At 33.1% G+C, this 20507-nt stretch overlaps 1 protein-coding gene across 1 annotated transcript in view; it reads left to right on the forward strand.

Moving 5' to 3' along the window:
* The window catches only part of LOC134275453 (heat shock 70 kDa protein 12A-like), a 36170-nt gene that overhangs the window by 5908 nt on the left and 9755 nt on the right, over window positions 1–20507 (forward strand). The window contains exons 6-12 of the mRNA XM_062757731.1: window positions 254–295; window positions 586–642; window positions 11792–11872; window positions 12019–12060; window positions 12296–12349; window positions 12713–13038; window positions 13326–13550. Coding sequence (XP_062613715.1) covers window positions 254–295; window positions 586–642; window positions 11792–11872; window positions 12019–12060; window positions 12296–12349; window positions 12713–13038; window positions 13326–13550 — 827 coding nt within the window. The remainder of the gene's footprint in view (window positions 1–253; window positions 296–585; window positions 643–11791; window positions 11873–12018; window positions 12061–12295; window positions 12350–12712; window positions 13039–13325; window positions 13551–20507) is intronic.

A 20507-nucleotide genomic window follows, 5' to 3' on the forward strand; every position in this document is an offset into this window, starting at 1 on the left:
ACCGACACAAAATTTTACTCTGAGTTGGGATAGAAAAAGCAGACATATCTCAGATGACCTTAAAACTTTTCTTCATGTACTTTTGTGCATAAAGAATATATTTATATTTTTTTACTTTATGTATGTGTGTCTATGGGACTCTTTTACTTTTTTACACTTGTGTTTAGAAAGATTTAAGTTTTGAATTTTCCATGAACTTTCTGCAATAGTTTTTAAGACAGTATACTATTTTTACTGATGAAATATTTTTCAGAGGAGGATATAGAAAATGTACCTGCCGGAGAAAATCCTAACGGTAACGAAAAAGATAATAACTCTGTCTACATGACAAAATAGCACTTATCTTATTTGGGAATTCATTGTATTGTGAAAAAGTTCAAAATATGTCTTGTTAAAATTTTAAATGATATGTTTGAATCAAGTCTATTACGTACATGTCCTTACGGTATATTTTGAAATTGTATTCAAAAATTAGCATTTTTTGCGTAAATTTATTAAAGATAGGCATACAGATTTAAGAATAATCATATCGCACATTGTATATATTTATAAGTTTTTGAAGAAAAATAAAGTTTTCTATTTTAGATTCAAAATACATATCCGTAAAGACGACGAAAGAAGACCAGAAAAAGAAGAATGAAGGTCAGTTAATGCATGTGCATTAATTTTAATACTGATCGCAAAATTAATGCACTTACTACTTAAATAAATAAATACATAATAAGAGTGATGACACAACCATAATTTAAGATAAATTATTTTATATCTTTTGAAAATAATTTTCAGATTGAGTAAATTGTGTATTTATGCGCCGATAGAGGGAGAGGGTAATGGTGTCCACCCTCTTTTGATTTTTAGAGTTATTGAAATGATATATCGAGAGAATGATAATAGGCATTTATGCATGCTGTTCAATCCAATTTACTGAATAAAATACATTTTGAACTAAATAATATAGTAAACCCCATTCCTCCCGGACCCTGTTAAAATGGCAACGAAAGTCCTATAGATTTATAGACATTGATTTAAGGGAAAATCTTTCGTAAACTGTGAAGTATGACCTATGTCTGATTTAATTCCTATCATTTGTTTATTAGTATTTAAAAAAAAAAATCATGTCTATTTTCTTATATATTTAAAATTTTCTACGATTTTTTCTATGCGGTGAGAAGATTCACAGAGCCATCACTTGACGTTAAAGGAGCATGGACATAGTTTCAACTGAATTTTTTAAACCAATGTTTACAATCCCTACCTAAGGCATCATCTAATGATTATCAAAAATTTGAACATCATATGTTGATTAACAAACGAGTACAGCACTTAAAGTTCTTCATAATGTAAACAAGGCTCGTGTCTTGTTTTTGTGTACATATAGAAAATATCATATTTATATAAAAAAAAGAAAATTCGGCAAACCAATAGAAACTGTCAAATCGTATTTAAAATTAACTTTTTATTAAAATTATACTTTGAACGAACATGTATCAGTATATTAACCTATGTAAACAAAAATATGACACGGACCTTGTTTACATAACAAAAGAGCTCTAATTCTGTCTTGCATCTTGACAACTGAAGTTCAAAGTTTTAATGATCATTAGAAAGACCCTAGTTAAATACAGTGTAATTGTAAAAATGGCAAGATAAGTTTTGAAATTTTAGCTGAAACTGAGTCCATGCCCCTTTAAGTGACATGACACGGATCAAACTCGTTAAGCTTTTTCACAGTTCTAAAAACTATCATTTCTTTAGATTTTTCTTGTCTTTTTTCTACTTAAAGATTGAATATCTATATCAACATTATTCAAGACATGTACTTTTCTACTAAGATATTATTGAGATCTTCAAATAAATATCTATACAGTAAAGCGATAAGTTATGGAAACAATGCAAAATTTATAGGCGCAACGTCCGTGCGATAAATGGGATATTGAGGTATCGCACGAGTTATAATCATTAAAAATGTTAATCCTTCCATTCTTTCAAAGCTACTACCTTATGAACACCTCTGTCCTTTGCACGTGTTGGCAATTCCCAGCTGCATCTAGAAGCATTTTAAAAAGACATTTTCTTGTCTGCACATATAAATTTTTTGTAGCAAGGTGCCCCATGACGTTCAATAGCGTCCTAATTTTCTTGGGTTTGTTTTAAAGCGTTGATTATTTAAAAATGACTGTAAAACAGTCATATATCCTATAATTTAATTCAAAATTTAACCAAGTGAGGTATTATGAATACTGTAGACACAGGTAAAATATCATTAGTCTTTTTGCGCTACAACTGTGCAATTCTTAATTTCAGTTAAAAGTCTGTGATATAAATGTGCGAAAAAGTAGCATGCCCAGTGTTTATCTGGAGAGTTTTACCGGATCTATGGAAATTGCGAGCTCAGGATAGAACTTGTCCGCGAACATTTCAAACGATACTCTTTTTTATTACACACTTAGTAATAAATACAGGTTTTTTGCATATGCGATATGGCTGACGTCACAATAGCCGTATCAACCCTGCAGGGCTGATATGGATTTGCGGGGCTGATATCCGTATCAGCCCTGCAAATCCATATCCGCCCTGCAGGGCTGATACGGCTATTGTGACGTCAATATCACACCCTTAGTAAATTAAACCACAATAACAGTACTTGTACTCATACACAATTTTTGGTGGGTTCATATTCTCTTAATTTTAACTTTTTGAAAATAAGGTTAATCTTAATTTACAAATACATGTAATACTATAGAATATTTTCAAATTACAAATCAAGTGCATTGAAATAGAAATAGAAACAAACCCAAATCTTATGAGACATTAGACTATGTACATGTATGTAAGAAGTCCATGCATGATTATTTACTTATTTTCTTCTCAACTGTATTTTATTACTAAGTATGTAATAAATATGTGACGCGCCAAGCAAAAACCTCCCTTATCGAAGAATTTTGACTTTTTCAGTTTTTTTATTGATTCTTGTAGAGTTTTTCTTTCTCTTTCTTTTGATGTATAACATGACATATATTTCTGTACATAAATGTATAAAAAATCGCATGACAAAGACGGAATATTTACTTTGACGTACAGTATACGCGTGCATTAACTGCATGAATTTTTTAACGTAAAATCGTAAAATGACGTAAAGCTTCATAATAATTTGATGATATTTATTATTATTAAACTTTTGATTTGATTTCCTTCAAAGTATCAACAATTAAGGATATTTTCATCGTAATACTAGAAAATAAACATTCTAAAGTATATCTTTGAGAAACGAATGACGGGGGGGGGGGGGGGCCCGAAATGATCATCAAGGGAAAAACTCAAGACAAAATCAAAAAATCTTCTCTTAACCTGGGAGATCTTCCAATTTATGGCGTTTTAATACAGTAAAATGGCAGAAATCTACATCACTGCAAGAGTAAAAGAAATTTTGCAACATTTGGATAAAAAAGTCCTATTGTGGTAGTACAAACGACACACGTACTGCTTCCTACTAGCTTACGCTAGTGGGATAACCCTTAAGCTTATTCGGTAAAGCACAGAGGCGTTGGGTTCTATCCCAATTAAGCAGAGGCACGTAATTTTCTCTGTTACACTATCAAAGTATTTAGTTCGGGACAGTCTTTACTCCACACCCCCAGGTCATTATAAGTCTATACAATTTACGAATAGATAGAAAGAATTGTCATAGTACCTGAAATTTTTTAAAGAGTGCGACAGTTTTCTGTTTTATATGCAAAGGGAAAATATCATTTCTTTTAACACAAAATAACTATTTGCATGTTTTAGTTTCGAATGTTTTAATACGGAGGACTTCTTGGCTTATTGAAAAGATATTCTGCACCCAAGAACAAATTGTATTTGTCTCTAGTCTTGTAGAAGAGTTTGATCCTTTTCTTCTAAATATATTTCTTTTCAATAATTTAAACATAAATATAAAATAGGAAACGGAAGGCCAGGAAAAATGAATCATATATATTAAAAATTACCAAGAAATAATGATTGAACACTTTAAAATTTGATGCACCTAATCTTCATTGATTTGATTTAAACATGCATTTATTGAATTATACAAACGCATTGGAAACAAATTTGACAACTTTCAAGTTCTTATTGTGAATGAAAGACTGATTTCATAACGACATCCGAAAAAGAAAAGCGTCTGCATGCGTACTTTTCAGTGAATCAGAATGTAACATCCATCCCCACCCAGTAACATATATGTATTTTTAAATCTTGTTAATTAAAAAACAAATCTGCAATTTATATGTATGAAGTTAATCGTGAATTAATTTTGAACCGATCATTGTATATAAGCCGAATAACAAACCACAATACCAGAATATAAATTTTATATGAATCCCACAAGTGACACGTACACTCCACAACTTCATTTCCAGGAATAGAATGTAAGGCTTATACTTAGCTTCACTTTTACCTTCCTGAGAAAGTACATGCACACATTATGATTTATTTAAATCATTTTAAATGCTAGTTACATTTTAGTATTGGTTAAAACACGCATGTCAAAAATAGCAACAGAAAGTAAGAGAACGGGTAAAACATTTTTACATGTAATATTCTTCGATCATCGTAAACGGGAGGGGGCATGTCTCAGCTATGGACATTCACGCTTAATTGATTACCTGATTTAATTAATTAAACAAGAACAAGGCACACATCTTAAGCTGTAACTTTTGTTATTTTTTTTTTCTTAAAAATACTTAATTCTTGTTATTTATACATTTTTTTTACATACACGAGAAGCTGTATGAATGGGTTAGTTGATCAATCACGCAATATTCAAGCCGACCAACATGTATTTTTTATGTTCGATAAATCCTTTATCATAGAATATAGAGCGAATTGATCATTGACTTAAGTATGATATATTCAGATACAAGTATTTACATACTCCAACTTCCATATATATTGAACAAATATAGGCATATAAATTACATCGGATTAATATATTTTGCATAAGTGTCGGAACCCGGGGGGAGGGAGGGGGGTAGGAGGGGATTAGCCCCCTTTTTTTCTCTATATTAAGATATACTTAATATAGTCATTGGACATTGCTGCGTAGGCTTAGCCCCCCCCCCCCCCACTTTCCCTTTCCATTGACATGTTGCAATATAGGCGTAAAATGGGGAAAGTGGTGTGTTTGGAAAAAAAGGTTTGGAGTTCGAACCTACCCCCCCCCTCCCTCCTCCAACATAATTGGATTTTCGTGTTTAACCAATGCACATTTCCTTTTTTTTTAATTGCTTGTCAGGTCTTTTGGAAGGTTTAAAAATTCCTTATACCTACCCCCCCCCCCCCCCCCCCCCTAGCTTTCATTTTGCTTCCGACGCCAATGTTTTGAGCAGATTTCTACCGTACTAATTTTGCATTAAACTGTCAATACATGTACATGTTCAAAGCAACTTTTGCAGGAAAAATTTATTAACGTTGTAAAAGTTTGTTACATGTTTACATTTAATAAATTTAAAACGCATATTCATATTCATTTAATTCTGATACAACAAAGGGAAAGAAGATTATTATTTTCATCATTTTGAAACGCATATTCATATTCATTTAATTGCGATACAACACAGGGAAAGAAGATTATTATTTTCCAGGGTAGATGTTAAATCGTGAAATGTTGGTAGTAAAGTCTTTGTCGGGGAAATAATTACTTAAGGTTAAATAATCCTTAATACTAAAGGTTAAAATAAATCATTAAAAAGAAAGTCTTTAACCTCTAAAACGTTTAATTTATACTCCCATACTGCATTGATGTTTTAAAAAGGGCTGAATGTGATGAGCACCGGAGACGTTACTACATGTACATGCAACAGCCTAATTCAGCGATTTTATACATGACCGAAATTATGTTGTTTTCGGGAATCCAGAACTCCAGAATTTTCGTTAGTACATGTAGATAAACCATGCACAAAATAGTTTTAAAACTGTTCAAACAAATTGTATGAATTTGTAACAATTTGAATTAATTATAACATTTTAGTGATGTATCATGTTTGCCATTTTTACATTCGGTGTATTGTGTATAACCTCATCAAACAGATCATGAAAAGGTCGATAAACATACGTTCAATCTGTTTAATTCTCAATCATGAAATATTTTAGACAGTGGGACTGTAACTTACAATGTATGCGAGCATCCGTAAATTCAATACGAAATTAAATGTAGCACGAAGTATCCAAAGAAATAAAGCAGACACGCGACACAGAAGAAAGGGAAGGGGGGGGGGGGGAAAGGGGAGAATTTTTTCTACATTTTTTATACAACATGAGAAGGTGTTCAACAATAAAATAAATTGAGAAGCTCAAAAGGTCTTTCTTCAAAATATTCGTTTTATAGAAAGCTAAAACTAATTCCGGAAAAAGTGTCCAAATCAAATACTCTGTGTCGTACCTATAGAGAATACTTTTAAAAAAAAAAAAACTAAACTTAAATATTTTTCAATAACAGTTCACGTTTTATTTATATAAAAGGCAGCGTTAACTGTCCCAAACCAATTTACATGTACACCGTTTACATTGGCTTAAATTCATTCCATAATTAAAAGAGAAGTAATTCAGGTCAAATTTGATTGCATCGCTATTTAAATAAAAATACCTTAGTTTAATGCTCCTTTAAAATTGCATGTACATTACGATGAAATAGCTGGACATTAAGCTAAAAAAAATTTTTTAAAACGTGTTTGTTTGACCTTTTAAAATGAACAGACTAAATAATTTATTCCGGGATTTTCTCATCCTATTAACAATTTTAATGCCTTCAATCTTGTTCAACACTGAAAATTTCTGACAAAAAAAAAATTCGACCTACCTACCAATGTAATTTTTTAACCCGAATAGGGAGAAGGCAAACAAACTTCATTTCAAAAACGGCCTTACGGGAATTTTTCAGCCACCACTGGAAATCTTTAAAAAAATACACACTTAATTGTGAAAAGGAGATATCACACAGCCACTTGACGGAGAATAAATTTTTAATAAATAAACTACATCAAATTACACCCAAGAATCTGTCTTATTGTATAAATAAAACAACATCCCCTTGTTCTATTGCGGAGAGTTTCTCTCAAGGAGACGTTTTTACGTCGCATTTACCTTGTTGACTTTAGACGCGTCTTTTGACGTTACGTCATAATAGACATAAGGGAGGTTTTTGCTTGGCGCGTCACATATAATAAAACATACCCTTTTCCACATCACATCCTGTATCAGCCCTCGACCAATATCAGCCCTCGGGCCTTCGGCCCTCTGGCTGATATTGGTGTCTCGGGCTGATACAGGATGTGATATGGAAAAGGGTATGTATTATTCTCTATGTATGTTTATATAGGCAAGCAATTTACCTTCCCCCTCCCCCTTTCAAAATAATTTTTTAGGTTTGTAATGTTTTTTTTGTCCTTGCTTTTAAAAAGATTCAGACTTTGATTTTTCTTTATCGGGAGGGAACCCCCCCCCCCCCCCCCCCCCCCCCCCCCGTCTCTCCCAGGAAAATGATTGGATCCGCGCTTGAAAATTATAATAAATGATTAATAAATGTTTCAGGAAAATTTTATGTAATCGCCGTTTTATCAATTTTTAACACATTTTTAGCGGGTAAGTCTATTCTTATCCAATTTTCATATATTGATCGGTGATATACTCAGTATATAAAAAACTTGCACGAAAATACCCCCCTCCCCCAAAAATGAATCTATATGTATTTTTAGCTCAACTGAGCCGAAGGCTCAAGTGAGCTTTTCTGATCACATTTTGTCTCTGTCGTCCGTCCGTCTGTCTGTCTGTCTGTCCTTCCGTCTGTAAACTTTTCACATTTTCGACTTCTTCTCAAGAACCACTGGGCCAATTTTGACCAAACTTGGTACAAAGGATCCTTGGGTGAAGGGAAATTTAAATTGTTAAAATGAAGGGCCAAGTCCCCTCACAAGGGGACATAATCAAGAAAAGACAAAAATAGGGTGGGGTCATTAAAAAATCTTCTTCTCAAGAACCACTGGGCCAATAAAGCTGAAACTTGTGAAAGCATCCTGGGGTAGTGTAGATTCTAAATTGTTCAAATCATGACCCCCAGGGGGTAGGGCGGGGCCACAATGGGGAATCAAAGTTTTACATAGAAATATATAGGAAAAATCTTTAAAAATCTTCTTCTCAAGAACCACTGGATCAGAAAAGCTGAAATTTATGTAGAAGCACCCTGGGGTAGTGTAGATTCTAAATTATTCGAATCATGACCCCCCCGGGGGTAGGGCGGGGTCCCAATGGGGAATCAAAGTTTTACATAGGAAATATATAGAAAAAATCTTTGAAAATCTTCTTCTCATGAACCACTGGGCCAGAAAAGCTGAAACTTATGTATCCTGGGGTAGTGTAGATTCTAAATTGTTCAAATCATGACCCCCGGGGGTAGGGCGGGGCCACAATGGGGAATCAATGTTTTACATAGAAATATATAGGAAAAATCTTTGAAAATCTTCTTCTCATGAACCACAGGGCAAGAAAAGCTGAAACTTATGTGGAAGCACCCTGGGGTAGTGTAGATTGTAAATTGTTCAAATCATGACCCCCGGGGGTAGGGCGGGGTCACAGTAGGGAATCAAATTTTTATGTAGAAATATAGAAAAAATCTTTAAAAATTTTCTTCTCAAGAACCACTGGGCCAGAAAAGCTAAAACTTATGTGGAAGCATCCTGAGGTAGTGTAGATTTCAAATTGTTTAAATTATGATCATTGGGTAAGGGTGGGGTCACAATATGTATTACAAGGGGGAAATCTGGTAAAAAACAGAATGGTCAAAGATTCTCAGGTGAGCGATGTGGCCCATGGGACTCTTGTTTTAGATATTTGTATTACTATAGAAAAGTAAATTGGAAAAAAGAGATTTAATTGATGTATTCTCTTTTGAATAAACAATAAAAAAATTAACACAATAATATATAGATATTGTTATCATCCACATATGGAGACAAATAAAAATAAGTAATAGTATTTTTGCAAGATATCATTTTCGTCCCAGTATGTATATCAATCTTCCCTTCTCTTTGTCTACAATGGAATTAGAGGGGTAGAGCCTCAGCATCCGCCCCAGTTGTCGTTTTATGACCTTAACACCTAAACATGATTCGCACATTAATTAATAAATGCATTTTCTTTTATTACTTTCTGTTATCCTTTTGAAACGGATAAATGCATGCCAATACAGTGTATTATATTATAATAATAGGTATCACCGAAGACCTCACTGAAGACTAAGATCTGTCGTATTTTCGTCCTAAGATAAGACAGTCTTGAGAAAGCTTCATAAGCAAGCCTGCTGTTTGATTGAAATTAAGTTACATTAAGTTAAATTGAGAAACTTTAAATTTCTCTTTTACTAGTAATTAAATCTGGTGAAGTTTAATGTTTTTGTGACTTTTTTGGTTTCGCCATGTTCTTCTTAACTAACTGACGAATATCCGGATTATTATGATCCAGAGCAGCATTTTTAGCTCATGATTTCCATAAATGAAAAATGGAGATAACGAACTGTAATCAAGCTCAAAATACAATGAAACAGAACAATTCAAAAGCTGAGCAAACTCAGACCTGTAAAAACACGAGAGTTGGGTGCCATGAAAGAATTAGCATTCCGTTTAGATTGATCACACCCAACGTGTGCACGGGATAACGAAAAAAAATCTATGGGTATTTTAGTATGTATATAAACTATTTTTTCGACGAACGCGCACTAAACGTAAATCCTGTCTTCGATGGAGCTTCTCGATTTTCCACTATTGTCAGGGATTGCTTATAATAAGGGTAGTTGAAGGCCTTGAGTTACGTCAAAAATAACATAAAACCAATTTGATTTACTCTATATTCCCTTTAGGAATATGCAATATTGTCCTATGATAGATATAGATTATACTCTCTCTCGAGTAAAGTTATTTAGTCATAAAAACAAACTAGTGCTAATTGTAACGGGAACCGTTACAGATGTTCCCCAAACGCTCCCCAACTCCCTTTCGGTGCCATATTCCCTGTAAGCTTCATTAAATAAGACAAGCTCTGTGCATTTTTGACTTTAACAACGTTTTTCCAGAAGGATACCAATTATATTCAATTTTTAGCATTGCACCCAAGCGCATGTGAATGCATGTGCGTTATGACCATATCATCTTGTCTTTCAAGAATAGTTTTAGATATACTCGTTTCAAATGCACGCACGTGCGTGCACGTGCATGATGATCATACCTTCTTGTAGGAGTCCCTTACATCTATCTATGTTCTAAATCCCATCCTGTTTGGTTGAAAAACAAGGGAATTATAGCCATTTAAAGTTTCAGCCAATCAGATTGCAGCACACGTGCATGCGCGTAATTTCATGATTTTTTTTAATATCATTTTGTAGGATATCCTAATGCACGATTATATTTTAAATTTCAAAGAATTTCGTCAAAAAACAAAGGAGAAATAGCAATTTAAAGTTTCAACTAATCAAATTGCAGCACACGTGCATGCGCGTGATTTCATGATATTTTTTCTATATCATTTTGTAGGATATCCCAGTGCATGACTATATTTTAAATTTCAAAGAATTTCATCAAAAAACAAAGGAGATATAGCCATTTAAAGTTTCAGCCAATCAGCTTGCAGCACACGCACATGCGCATGCTTTCATGAAAATTCTTATATATCATGCGGTAGATCATTATAATGTAGGACTATGTTCAAAATTTCAAAGGATTATGATAAGAAACAAGAAAGTTATTGATACTTTAGTTTCAGCCAATCAGAGCAAAGCGCACGTGCATGCGCGTGAAATCTTGCTATTTTGACCATGCTATCTTGTCTATACTACTAATGTATCCTTACATTATGAGTTTCATGAGTGCGCAGGCCTGTAAAACATTATGGGTAGGAACTGGTGCCATGAAGGAGTTAGCATCCCCATGTCGATAGGTCACATCCACGGTGTTCTTCTTGGACAAAAAGGATATTCCGTAGACAATTCAGTGTGTAAATAAAACATACTTTGTGTCGAAATCTGTACTAATTTTGATCAATCGATTCAACGGAGCTTCTGGGCTTTCCGCCCACCCATTACCAAGAATTAATCCGGGAGTGGCCAAGACAAGGGCAGCAGAAAGCTTTGGATTACGCCAGGATAACATAAAGCCATTTTGGTTTTCTCTACATTCCTAAGTTAGATGAAAATATTCGATCATGTCGCTACACTTACAGAATATTTCCGTTTTATTTTGCAGGGATAGCCTCAAACTTTTTCTCACTTAAAATTTCTTACATCCTTACATGTATTTATATAAATCTGTTTGAACTTACAGGGATGTTGCATTTTTCCCCGACTTCCTCAGTTAACAACAAGCAATTTGTTTTTTTTTCCTAAATTTTAATCATTGAATATGCTGATCCTTGGCCGAGTACAGAACTAGTCAGAATTTGGATTTAAAAAATATGCCATGATCTTTTTGAGCAATTGTTTCAATGATGCTTAATCATCAATTCCTGATTGACTCTGAATCCTTTGCAATTCCTGATTGACTCTGAATCCTTTGAAGTTTTTTTTTTACATTTTGGTACAAGATTTAAGCCTCTATTGTGTATTTGGTGTTATAAAACAACAATGTGAACGAAACAAATTATTATTATTGTGTCTCTGGTAAATTCATATTTTACGATTCATAAATTAGCTACACTCTATACACATGCACTGTCACAGTTTTTCATTTTGCATATTATTATGAAAATATCCCTTCGAAACATTTTTTTCAAGAAACAACAAAAAGAGAAAAATTAGCAGAAAATGAACCCATGCTACGAGAGCCTCCTTACCATTCAGCCTCTGACGACAAAGGTAGGCACAACACCTGGTCAATTTTTTTAAATTCCTGACCATATAAACATGGACATGGTATTAGATGCAAATTAACCGATTTCTCTGTTGTTAGATGCAAAGTTTCTAGCACAGTATGTTTCATTTTACATATGAAATATTTTCAGAGGAGGACATAGAAAATGTACTTGTCGGAGAAAATCCAAACGGTAAAAAAGAAAGAAAAATAGAATATGTCTACAAAAATTAATTAGTGATAAATTGTGTTTGTTTCGGTGCATCTTTAAATCATGATTAAATACCTATTAGATACTTATCGTTTATTTTCTAATCAGATTCTAATATGTTGCAGTGTCACTTTATAATTTTTTATGTACGAAAAATCATGCCGCACATCAGATGTATTTACCCTGTATATGTATTTTTAAAGTCATTTATTTTTAGATTTACAATATGTATCTGTGACGACAAAGCAAGGCCAAGATAAGAGGAATGAGGGTTAGTTGACACACATTTGTTTCAATACTGAATGCATATGCTATAAATACTAAAGATAATGAGAGTGATTACATAACTATAATCTTTAATACATACTATTTTATTTATTTATGGTATATGGTTTACTACCGGTATTATTTTAAAATGCATAGGGTCTTGTTGACGTTTACTCCTTTCTTCGTGATTTTAAAAGAGTTTGTTACTGAAGCTTTTCGTGGAATTCCAGTCTTATATCAAATTCCATTGCCATTCTTAATTTGTAGGAAATAAAGCTTAATGGTATTACATCCAAAAATTTTAATTTGTAAATGCAGTAAATTACAGCATAGAAAATTAAATGTTTCCTGTATAAAATTAAAACAGATGGTCTGGATCTTAATGGAAAAGGATACAAGAAAAAGATTGGTGCGAGTATAGAACTGGGAACAACAAACTCCGGATATTGTTATTCTTATTATGAGCAGTTTTGGAAAGATCCTGTTGGAAGTATCATCTTAAATAAATGGTATTCTTCAGAGCTTGAGACCTTGAGAACCGGCACAGAAATTCTTTTAGATAAAAACTTGAATTGCATAAACTTTGGATATGAAGCTGAAAACTCGTATGCAGAAAGGGATGCAGAGAACATTCAAGAGGAATACTACTTCTTTTCAAAATTTATTAAGGACCTCTCAAAATATTTTAGGAAGGTGCGTAGATAGGGTATTTAAAATAAGAGTCTTTATAGACAGAAAAAAATATTAAGTGTTCTCCAAGATTCATGCATTTTAATAATAATCTTGTAAAGGCCATCCTGATAAAAAAAAATCCAATGCTGTTAAACATATTTGGAAACAATTGAGAGTAGAATGCATTTATCCATAATTGATAGGTTTTCATTTACCCTCGTATTTGTGCAGCACATCCAGATTTAATTTTATATTTCCCATCGGACATCTATTTGAAATAAAATTTATGTCAGCTATTTTTGCTATAGGATAAAACAAGATCAAAGCATGTTCTTCATGCTGTTAATGCACAGAAGGAGTTTGATGCCATGGATATTGTGGCTAAAGCAATAGAATATATAATGAAAGAGATTTTCAACGACTTAAACAGTAGAGGCTATAAAAAAGAAGACATCAATATGCACTGGGTTCTTACTGTATCATCATTGTGGAACAACAAAGGAAAACAATTTTTGTGCGACTGTGCAACAAAGGTACTAGTATTTCAAAGAATAGTCATTTTTTAAGTATTTATATGTTATAATGTAGTTGTTATCCCTGACAATAATAACGTGCCTGGGATATGGCAAAATATTAAAGAAGCTGTGATCCCTGGGCCTATGTATTGATCAAGTAGACATTTCGTAGTCAAATTTAAAACAAAGACCTAACAATTTGTATGAAACTAATCAGCCAACATTGTGAAATTTATGGTCCCTTGGCCCAAGGTTTCGGCTGCGGGGAGGGTTCCAAATTGGTCATGTCTTGTACACCATCTTTGAAAGACTATTTTACTCAAGGATAACTAGCAGACAAAGAGAATGATTAAGAATAGGTTCTTAACCTTTGCCAATTAAAGTTGTAATATTCACGTCTCACCTGTGTAAAGTTTAAACCCCTTGATGTGGCTAAGAAAGTAAAATATTGGGTTTTTTTCTTTATGAATTTTTTTTTAAATTAATGACTACAGAACTCTGATTATGGCTCAAGCATACGACTGATGGTCAAATATTGGAAATTCGTTACACTTTTGAGAATTTTACTTTTTTACATAATAATATGTTTGCTTGATATATTTAACATTTATCTCTCTACCAAAGATTCACAGTACAAGGTTCATGCTTCTGATTATGCACAAGAGGCCTAATATTTTGGAAGCTGTATTACATGTTCGGAAATACTTTTAATTTAGTCTTGGACATTCAGCAGGAATTTTTTTGCTTGATGAGAATGGACAGCTGGTCCTCTGAACAGTTTTAGCTCACCTAAGCCAAATGCTTAAGTGAGCTTTTCTGATCAAAACTTGTACGTTGTCTGTCGTCGTCGTTGTCGGCGCAAACTTTTCACATTTTCATTTTCTTTTCAAGAATCACTGGGCCAATTTCAACCAAACTTGGGTGAAAGGATTTCAAGTTTGTTCAAATAAAGGGCCATGCCCTCTTCCAAGGGGAGATAATTATGAATTAATGAAAAATTGATAGCATCTTAAAAAATCTTCTCCAGAACCACTGAGTCAGGAAAGATGAAACTCATGTGAAAGCACCCACAGATAGTGTCGATTCAATTTTTTCCAAATCATGACCACCGGGCGTAGGGTGGGGCCACAATGGAGGATCAAAGTATAACAGGAATATATAGGAAAATATTTTAAGGACGTTCGATCCTGAGCTTTTTATTGGATTTTGGTCCTGTCCTTCATTTATAAAAGTCTGCATCGTTTTTAAGTTATAACATTATCAGACTTCTACAATGCAAGTTGAACTATATTCAATAAAAAAAAAAAACTGCGATTAAATTCCATTCAAGTAAAATTAAGCTTGGAACTATATTTTGTGGCGGAATGTTTTTTTAGAAGAAAATGATCATTTTTTTCACTTCTGAACTATAACAGTACTGTTAATTTTAGATGCCTATTTTTCCATTCTTGTTGCAGACAAAACTGGGGTTTTTTTTGCAGTGAAATGTGGTTTTCTTGTTCTGAAATATCTATTTAATTATTTCTTATGAATTCTTTCAACGAAGTGTGACAAATATAGTCAATATATCCTGAAAATCCGGGAAAAAATTGAGCCAATTTTAACGTAAAATTGACACTTTTTTAGTAATATCTGCAAATTTACATTATCTACCCCCACTTTTGATATTCTTTTCTAAATATTTAAGATAACTTTGACCCATTTGCTTTATTTCATAAAAAGTTTAAGACTTTAAAATAATTTTCTTGCTTATTAAATTTTAAATGGTAGAAAAATAACATTTTATTAGTGCAGAAAGGTCAGATAATTGATTATGCGAAGCAATTAGAAACATTTTTTTAGTCACAATTTTAAAGTGTCTTTCATTTTGTTACATGCTTTAATTGGATAAAAATATTGCAGGGAAAACGTCGAAGATGTAATTTTTAATTAAGACACAAATTTCAGTGCAAAAAGGTAATATTAAATGTACTGTAGCGCCAAAAGAAGCATATTGACCCCCATTTTTTGATCTGAATTTAATAAAACTATGATGTATAAACTAAAAATATACTTGGCAAAAAATGTTTAAGACTTTAAATATCAGGATCCAACGGCGTTAATATCTTATCAAGAACCACAGGGCAAGAAAGATGAAACTTATGTGGAAGCATCCTTGGGTAGTGTAAATTCAAGTTTGTTCAAATCATAAACCCCTGGGGTAGGATGGTGCCACATTGGGGTATCAAATTTTAACATAGGAGTGCATAGGAAAATGTTCAAATATTTTCTTCTTTAGAACAGCAATACCATGATTGGTCATAGTTATATGGAAGCATCCTCTGGTGTAATGGATGGAGGTAATACTATTATCTAATGGTCTAAAGTCACTTCCATTGATACGTTGACGCCCTAGTGAGTTCGAAATAAAAGTCACCACAAATTAAGCCCCATCTATTGCATATTTGGTTGCCTATTGACTATACACAATAAGGGCAAACTAACATCTAAATTGTACATCAAACTAGATGACTACAACTCTTCAATCGTTTACAACGAACAATAAGCATGTTCAAAAGTCCATTGAAACAATGTAAAGCAGGAGCAGATCAAACTCGGGCCTCTAAAACACCAAACCGTGGGATCAGTAGCCTTGTAGAAGTAAGCATCCTCTCTTAACCGGTCAAATCGTTAAGTGCTTTTGTCCTGATCAGGAAAACCTGAAAATCTGTAGACAATTTAGTGTAAAAAATGTCCTCACAATTTGTATGAAAAACGCCATTCACCTAATTTTATCATATATCGTATTTGCTGATAAGGTCATTAAATCGACTGTGGATTTTGCGAAATATTGATTTTAAACGAGACTTTCACTCAGTAGCTCAGTTAGTAGAGAGCTGGCTCGACCCATGATTGAAATTATTTTTAAAAAATCTTCTTCCCAGGTAAGGTATATTCAAAGGATGTATTCACTTTAACAAAAGAATTGACCTATAGGAGAGAACAATTTCCCGGAAAAAGTGAATTTAAAAATCAATCTTTATTTGTTGTTTTCTACCGTATAAATATGTCTAAATTTTTTAAATTTGTATTTAATTCCTAAAATAACTATTTCCAACTTTACAATAAACCTCCAAAGTTGATAGAAACACCATTTAGTCCTTTAAAGCGTTGATTTTTGCATGAATTTTGGCCTTGAAGTCCATCAGGGCAGGCCTGCCCCTAAATAAAATTATGATATTGGGGTCGAGATTCACAAAAAATCTACAAAAAATAAGGAAACCAGATTTTCATAATCTGCTTTAAATTTATGCGATTCAGTGTTATAGTCAGACTAGCTCATTTGATATATGCGCTGACTTTTATACCTTGGAGACGCTCTTGTTAAAGTCGGGGGTTCGAGTACAACACTTTTAAAGTTTTAAATTTCACCTTTTCAAAGACTTAATTTTTTTTATAGACTTGTGTATTTTTCCTTCAATTATATATCCCTTATGCATGCCCATTCTTGATATAAGAACACTAAAGAGATATCAAATCGTAACAATCCAATGTACAGTTGTCAGTCAAGTGGAACGAACCTCAGTATAAGCACACTTTCTCCGAGGACAAGAATAACTCACTATGTGTTACTCAATACGGGTTTTCTTGGCAGCATTGAGCTGCAATGAATTTCAAATGTATATTCCTTAGAATTTAATCACATTGATTTTGGCTACATATTTCAGTAAATGCACTCCTTGGATTTCATTTAGGCCTATATAATTTGTACACATTGTCAAATTTTTATTATATCCACGGATAAATAGCCTAGACATAAAGAATAGAATTTCAGAGACAGAAGACATTACCTTTAAAGCACAATGAGAAGTAAAGACAAATATCAATTATTACATTTGGAGATAACAAACTCAGAAAATCAATGAAAGGGTTCCTTCTACCTCTACTAACTGAAATAAAGATTTAGGAAAACATATTGTTATATGTATTCAGCCTAACGTCATTAATCAGAACCACTGCTGGTAAAGTGCGAATCGAGAAAATCTTGGTTTCGGACACCAGCTACTATTGGCACCTGTGAAATATCTGGTTAAATACATATTTTTTGATATAAAACAATAAAAATCACTTTTTAGAAGGCAAATTTATTAAAATGTTAAGCGATTGAATTGCTTTAATACCCCCAAAAATTCTCAATATCGAAACATTACATGTAAGAGGCTGTTTACAGCGTGTTTTTCATGTACTCGCATTCGAATGATGCATTAAGTCTACAGGACTGAGTGGACAGTTAAGAGGGCAAAGTTAACTTTAATTCAACGTTATTTTATGCCGTGGACACAAACAATGTGCTTCACATTAATTATTTTCATGGAATTAGTCAATAACTAGCAAATTCAATTTGTAGGCGCTACAATTGATTTCTGTAAAATTTTGACACAGGCGACTTTTTATTTGTGTAAATGCGACAACTGGTTTACGTCTCTGAGACTGTTGGTTTATGTTACTTAAAGTGAATATTCTGAAATTATTCAAAATTGCATGAAAAGGATAATAGTTTTTGTAGTTTATTGTCATTTCTAGCCATTTCTTACAGCAATACGAAATGTTCCATCAATTCTTGTTACGCGGATATTGTGTTATTTGTTATATTCTTTTTACTTTTAAATGGAGTGATATAGTATAAATGAGCAAGATAATGACACCAAATAATTTAAAACTGCACCAGGTATACATATACGAATGTCGTGATCAAGCGATCAAACTTTTTAAAGCAGTAAACGAATGTATACTGGTGATTTTTTCCTTGCAATTTATATTTGTTCAAAGCTTGATGTTTGCATCCTAGGAATTGTGTTGCGTGTAGTCTACATTTATCCAGTTATATCTCAGGCACGTAGTATGCCAGTTGGGGTGTACTTTATTTCCTGAAAATAGTCTTTAGCTTTAGTTTTGATTCATGGTTTTAATTTTTTATGTAGATATGCCCCCCCCCCCCACTTTTTTGTAACCGTAAGGTAGCTGCATTTCTGAAACTTGCTGGTCTGAGAAAAAAATGATATAGACTACCGAAGTGCTACAGTGCCACCCAAACAAAAATCTGTTAAAAAATTGCGCCCAAAAGCTGCGATTGGTACTGGATTAATTCCTCCAAATTCTTATCTCAACTGCACAAAAGCCAAAAAAAATCATGACCTCTAGAATTCTTCACGAAGCATGTTACAATTGAAACGATTTGCCTCTTGTCATCTGCAGAAAAAATGCGAAATTGGCTGGTCTCAATTTCATGGAGGGTTATTTACAACAGATATTTGTTGTGGAAGTAGTAAGTGAAAATTGTAAAGGAATTTATTTGGAATACCCAGTAAGAATTTTTTTTTTGAAAGTGGCAGTTTGAATCCGAGAAGCAGCACACTTTTATGCACAATAAATACCGGTATACATTTTTTCCATCTCTCCCGTCTTTGTAAAGATATAGTTCTGCAGCTAACCGTGAGGTTTGCAAACCCAGCCGTTGTCATCTTCGCTAGCCAAGGGTTTCTAATACGCTACTTTCTTCAGTTTATGCAGAGAGTAGCATATGAGAAACCCTCCGATAGCAAAGATGGCCGTTGTGGAAAAATGGAATAATTAGAGAAAGGTCCCCAACACACGATAAAGAAGGACTGCTCTTCCTAGCTTCAGAACGACAGAGTTATGGTTTTATAATTAAGTCTTTATAGTCAAAGATGAAAACATGAAAACCATAAGTTAACACTACACTCTACAGTTTTGGAGCTGTGTTCTTCCGAGATTGAACATTTTTTGGGGTTGTCAATCATCTGCGATCCTCATCTTTCCTACATATACATTGAAAAATAATGTCACGGGTCTGTATGTTTAATAAATAGACCGGTGTCTTTATGTCATTCAAATATAAGAATATTTTGTTTGAGATATTAAAATATTCCATAGAAGTTGATCATCGGAAATATTTAATGCCATCTTTCCAAGTCAAAGGTTAAAACTATTCATGGAGGGGATGTAAAAGTAAAACACTCTTACATGCATCAACGTCTATTCCCTTCAAATACATGAAGGGTCATGACATGCATCAACGTCTATTCCCTTCAAATACATGAAGGGTCATGACTCCCATTCTTATTAATGAGAGGTCAATCTTTTTTCCTTGGGTGGGGTGATGGGGTTCCAAGGTCATTTTTGTTTCTTCTGCATGCATAGAAAGTTGTAGCTTTAAAGTTCTAGATAGTAAATCGAAGATGACTTGAATACAACATGAATCTAGAATTATTTAAAATTTAACTTTTGGATAGAACCTTAATGAACATAAATACTCCAGAAACATACTTTTAGTAAAACAATTTCATGATTTTTAAGAATGTTATCCAATATAAAACTAACCAGAGTGAATTTTGCATTTTTGAATCCTTTATTTTTTCACATAATAGAACAATTTATGTTGGGGGGGGGGGTATATATATGCAATATATTTTTAATTTTTTGATAGAAGCAACCAATCCTCGAATTGGAGGTATATATTTTGGGAGATTATTCAAGAAATTTGCACTATCTGATGTGTCAATATTAAATTTAAACGTATTTCTCAGGTAACAATAAATTTATGATACAGCAGTAAAACGTCGCACTTCATGAAACAGAACAGAAGCCAAACGTAGCAATTACACGTGTCAAGAGTCGCACATACAGCAACCATACTCGCAATATTATCAGAAAACTCTATATTGCATCAAAAGTTTTAATCTTGTGAAGCATAAAAGAAACAGGAAATCATAAATGATTCATATAGTATTTACTCATATCACTTTTAACACAAATAATGTAGTGTTAATCGAGTTTACCACTTTAAAAGCAAATATGAATAATCTAGTAAAATACATTAAACGAGTGTAATCTAAAGCATTTACGGAATTGCTCCTTATTTGTATTCAACCAACAAGGAATTCTACTGCATGAAACCATACTGGACATTAATAA

This window comes from Saccostrea cucullata, unplaced genomic scaffold, assembly GCF_032062105.1.
Source record: "Saccostrea cucullata isolate Sc308-1 unplaced genomic scaffold, CSIRO_AGI_Scuc_v1 ctg686, whole genome shotgun sequence".
NCBI lineage: Eukaryota > Metazoa > Mollusca > Bivalvia > Ostreida > Ostreidae > Saccostrea > Saccostrea cuccullata.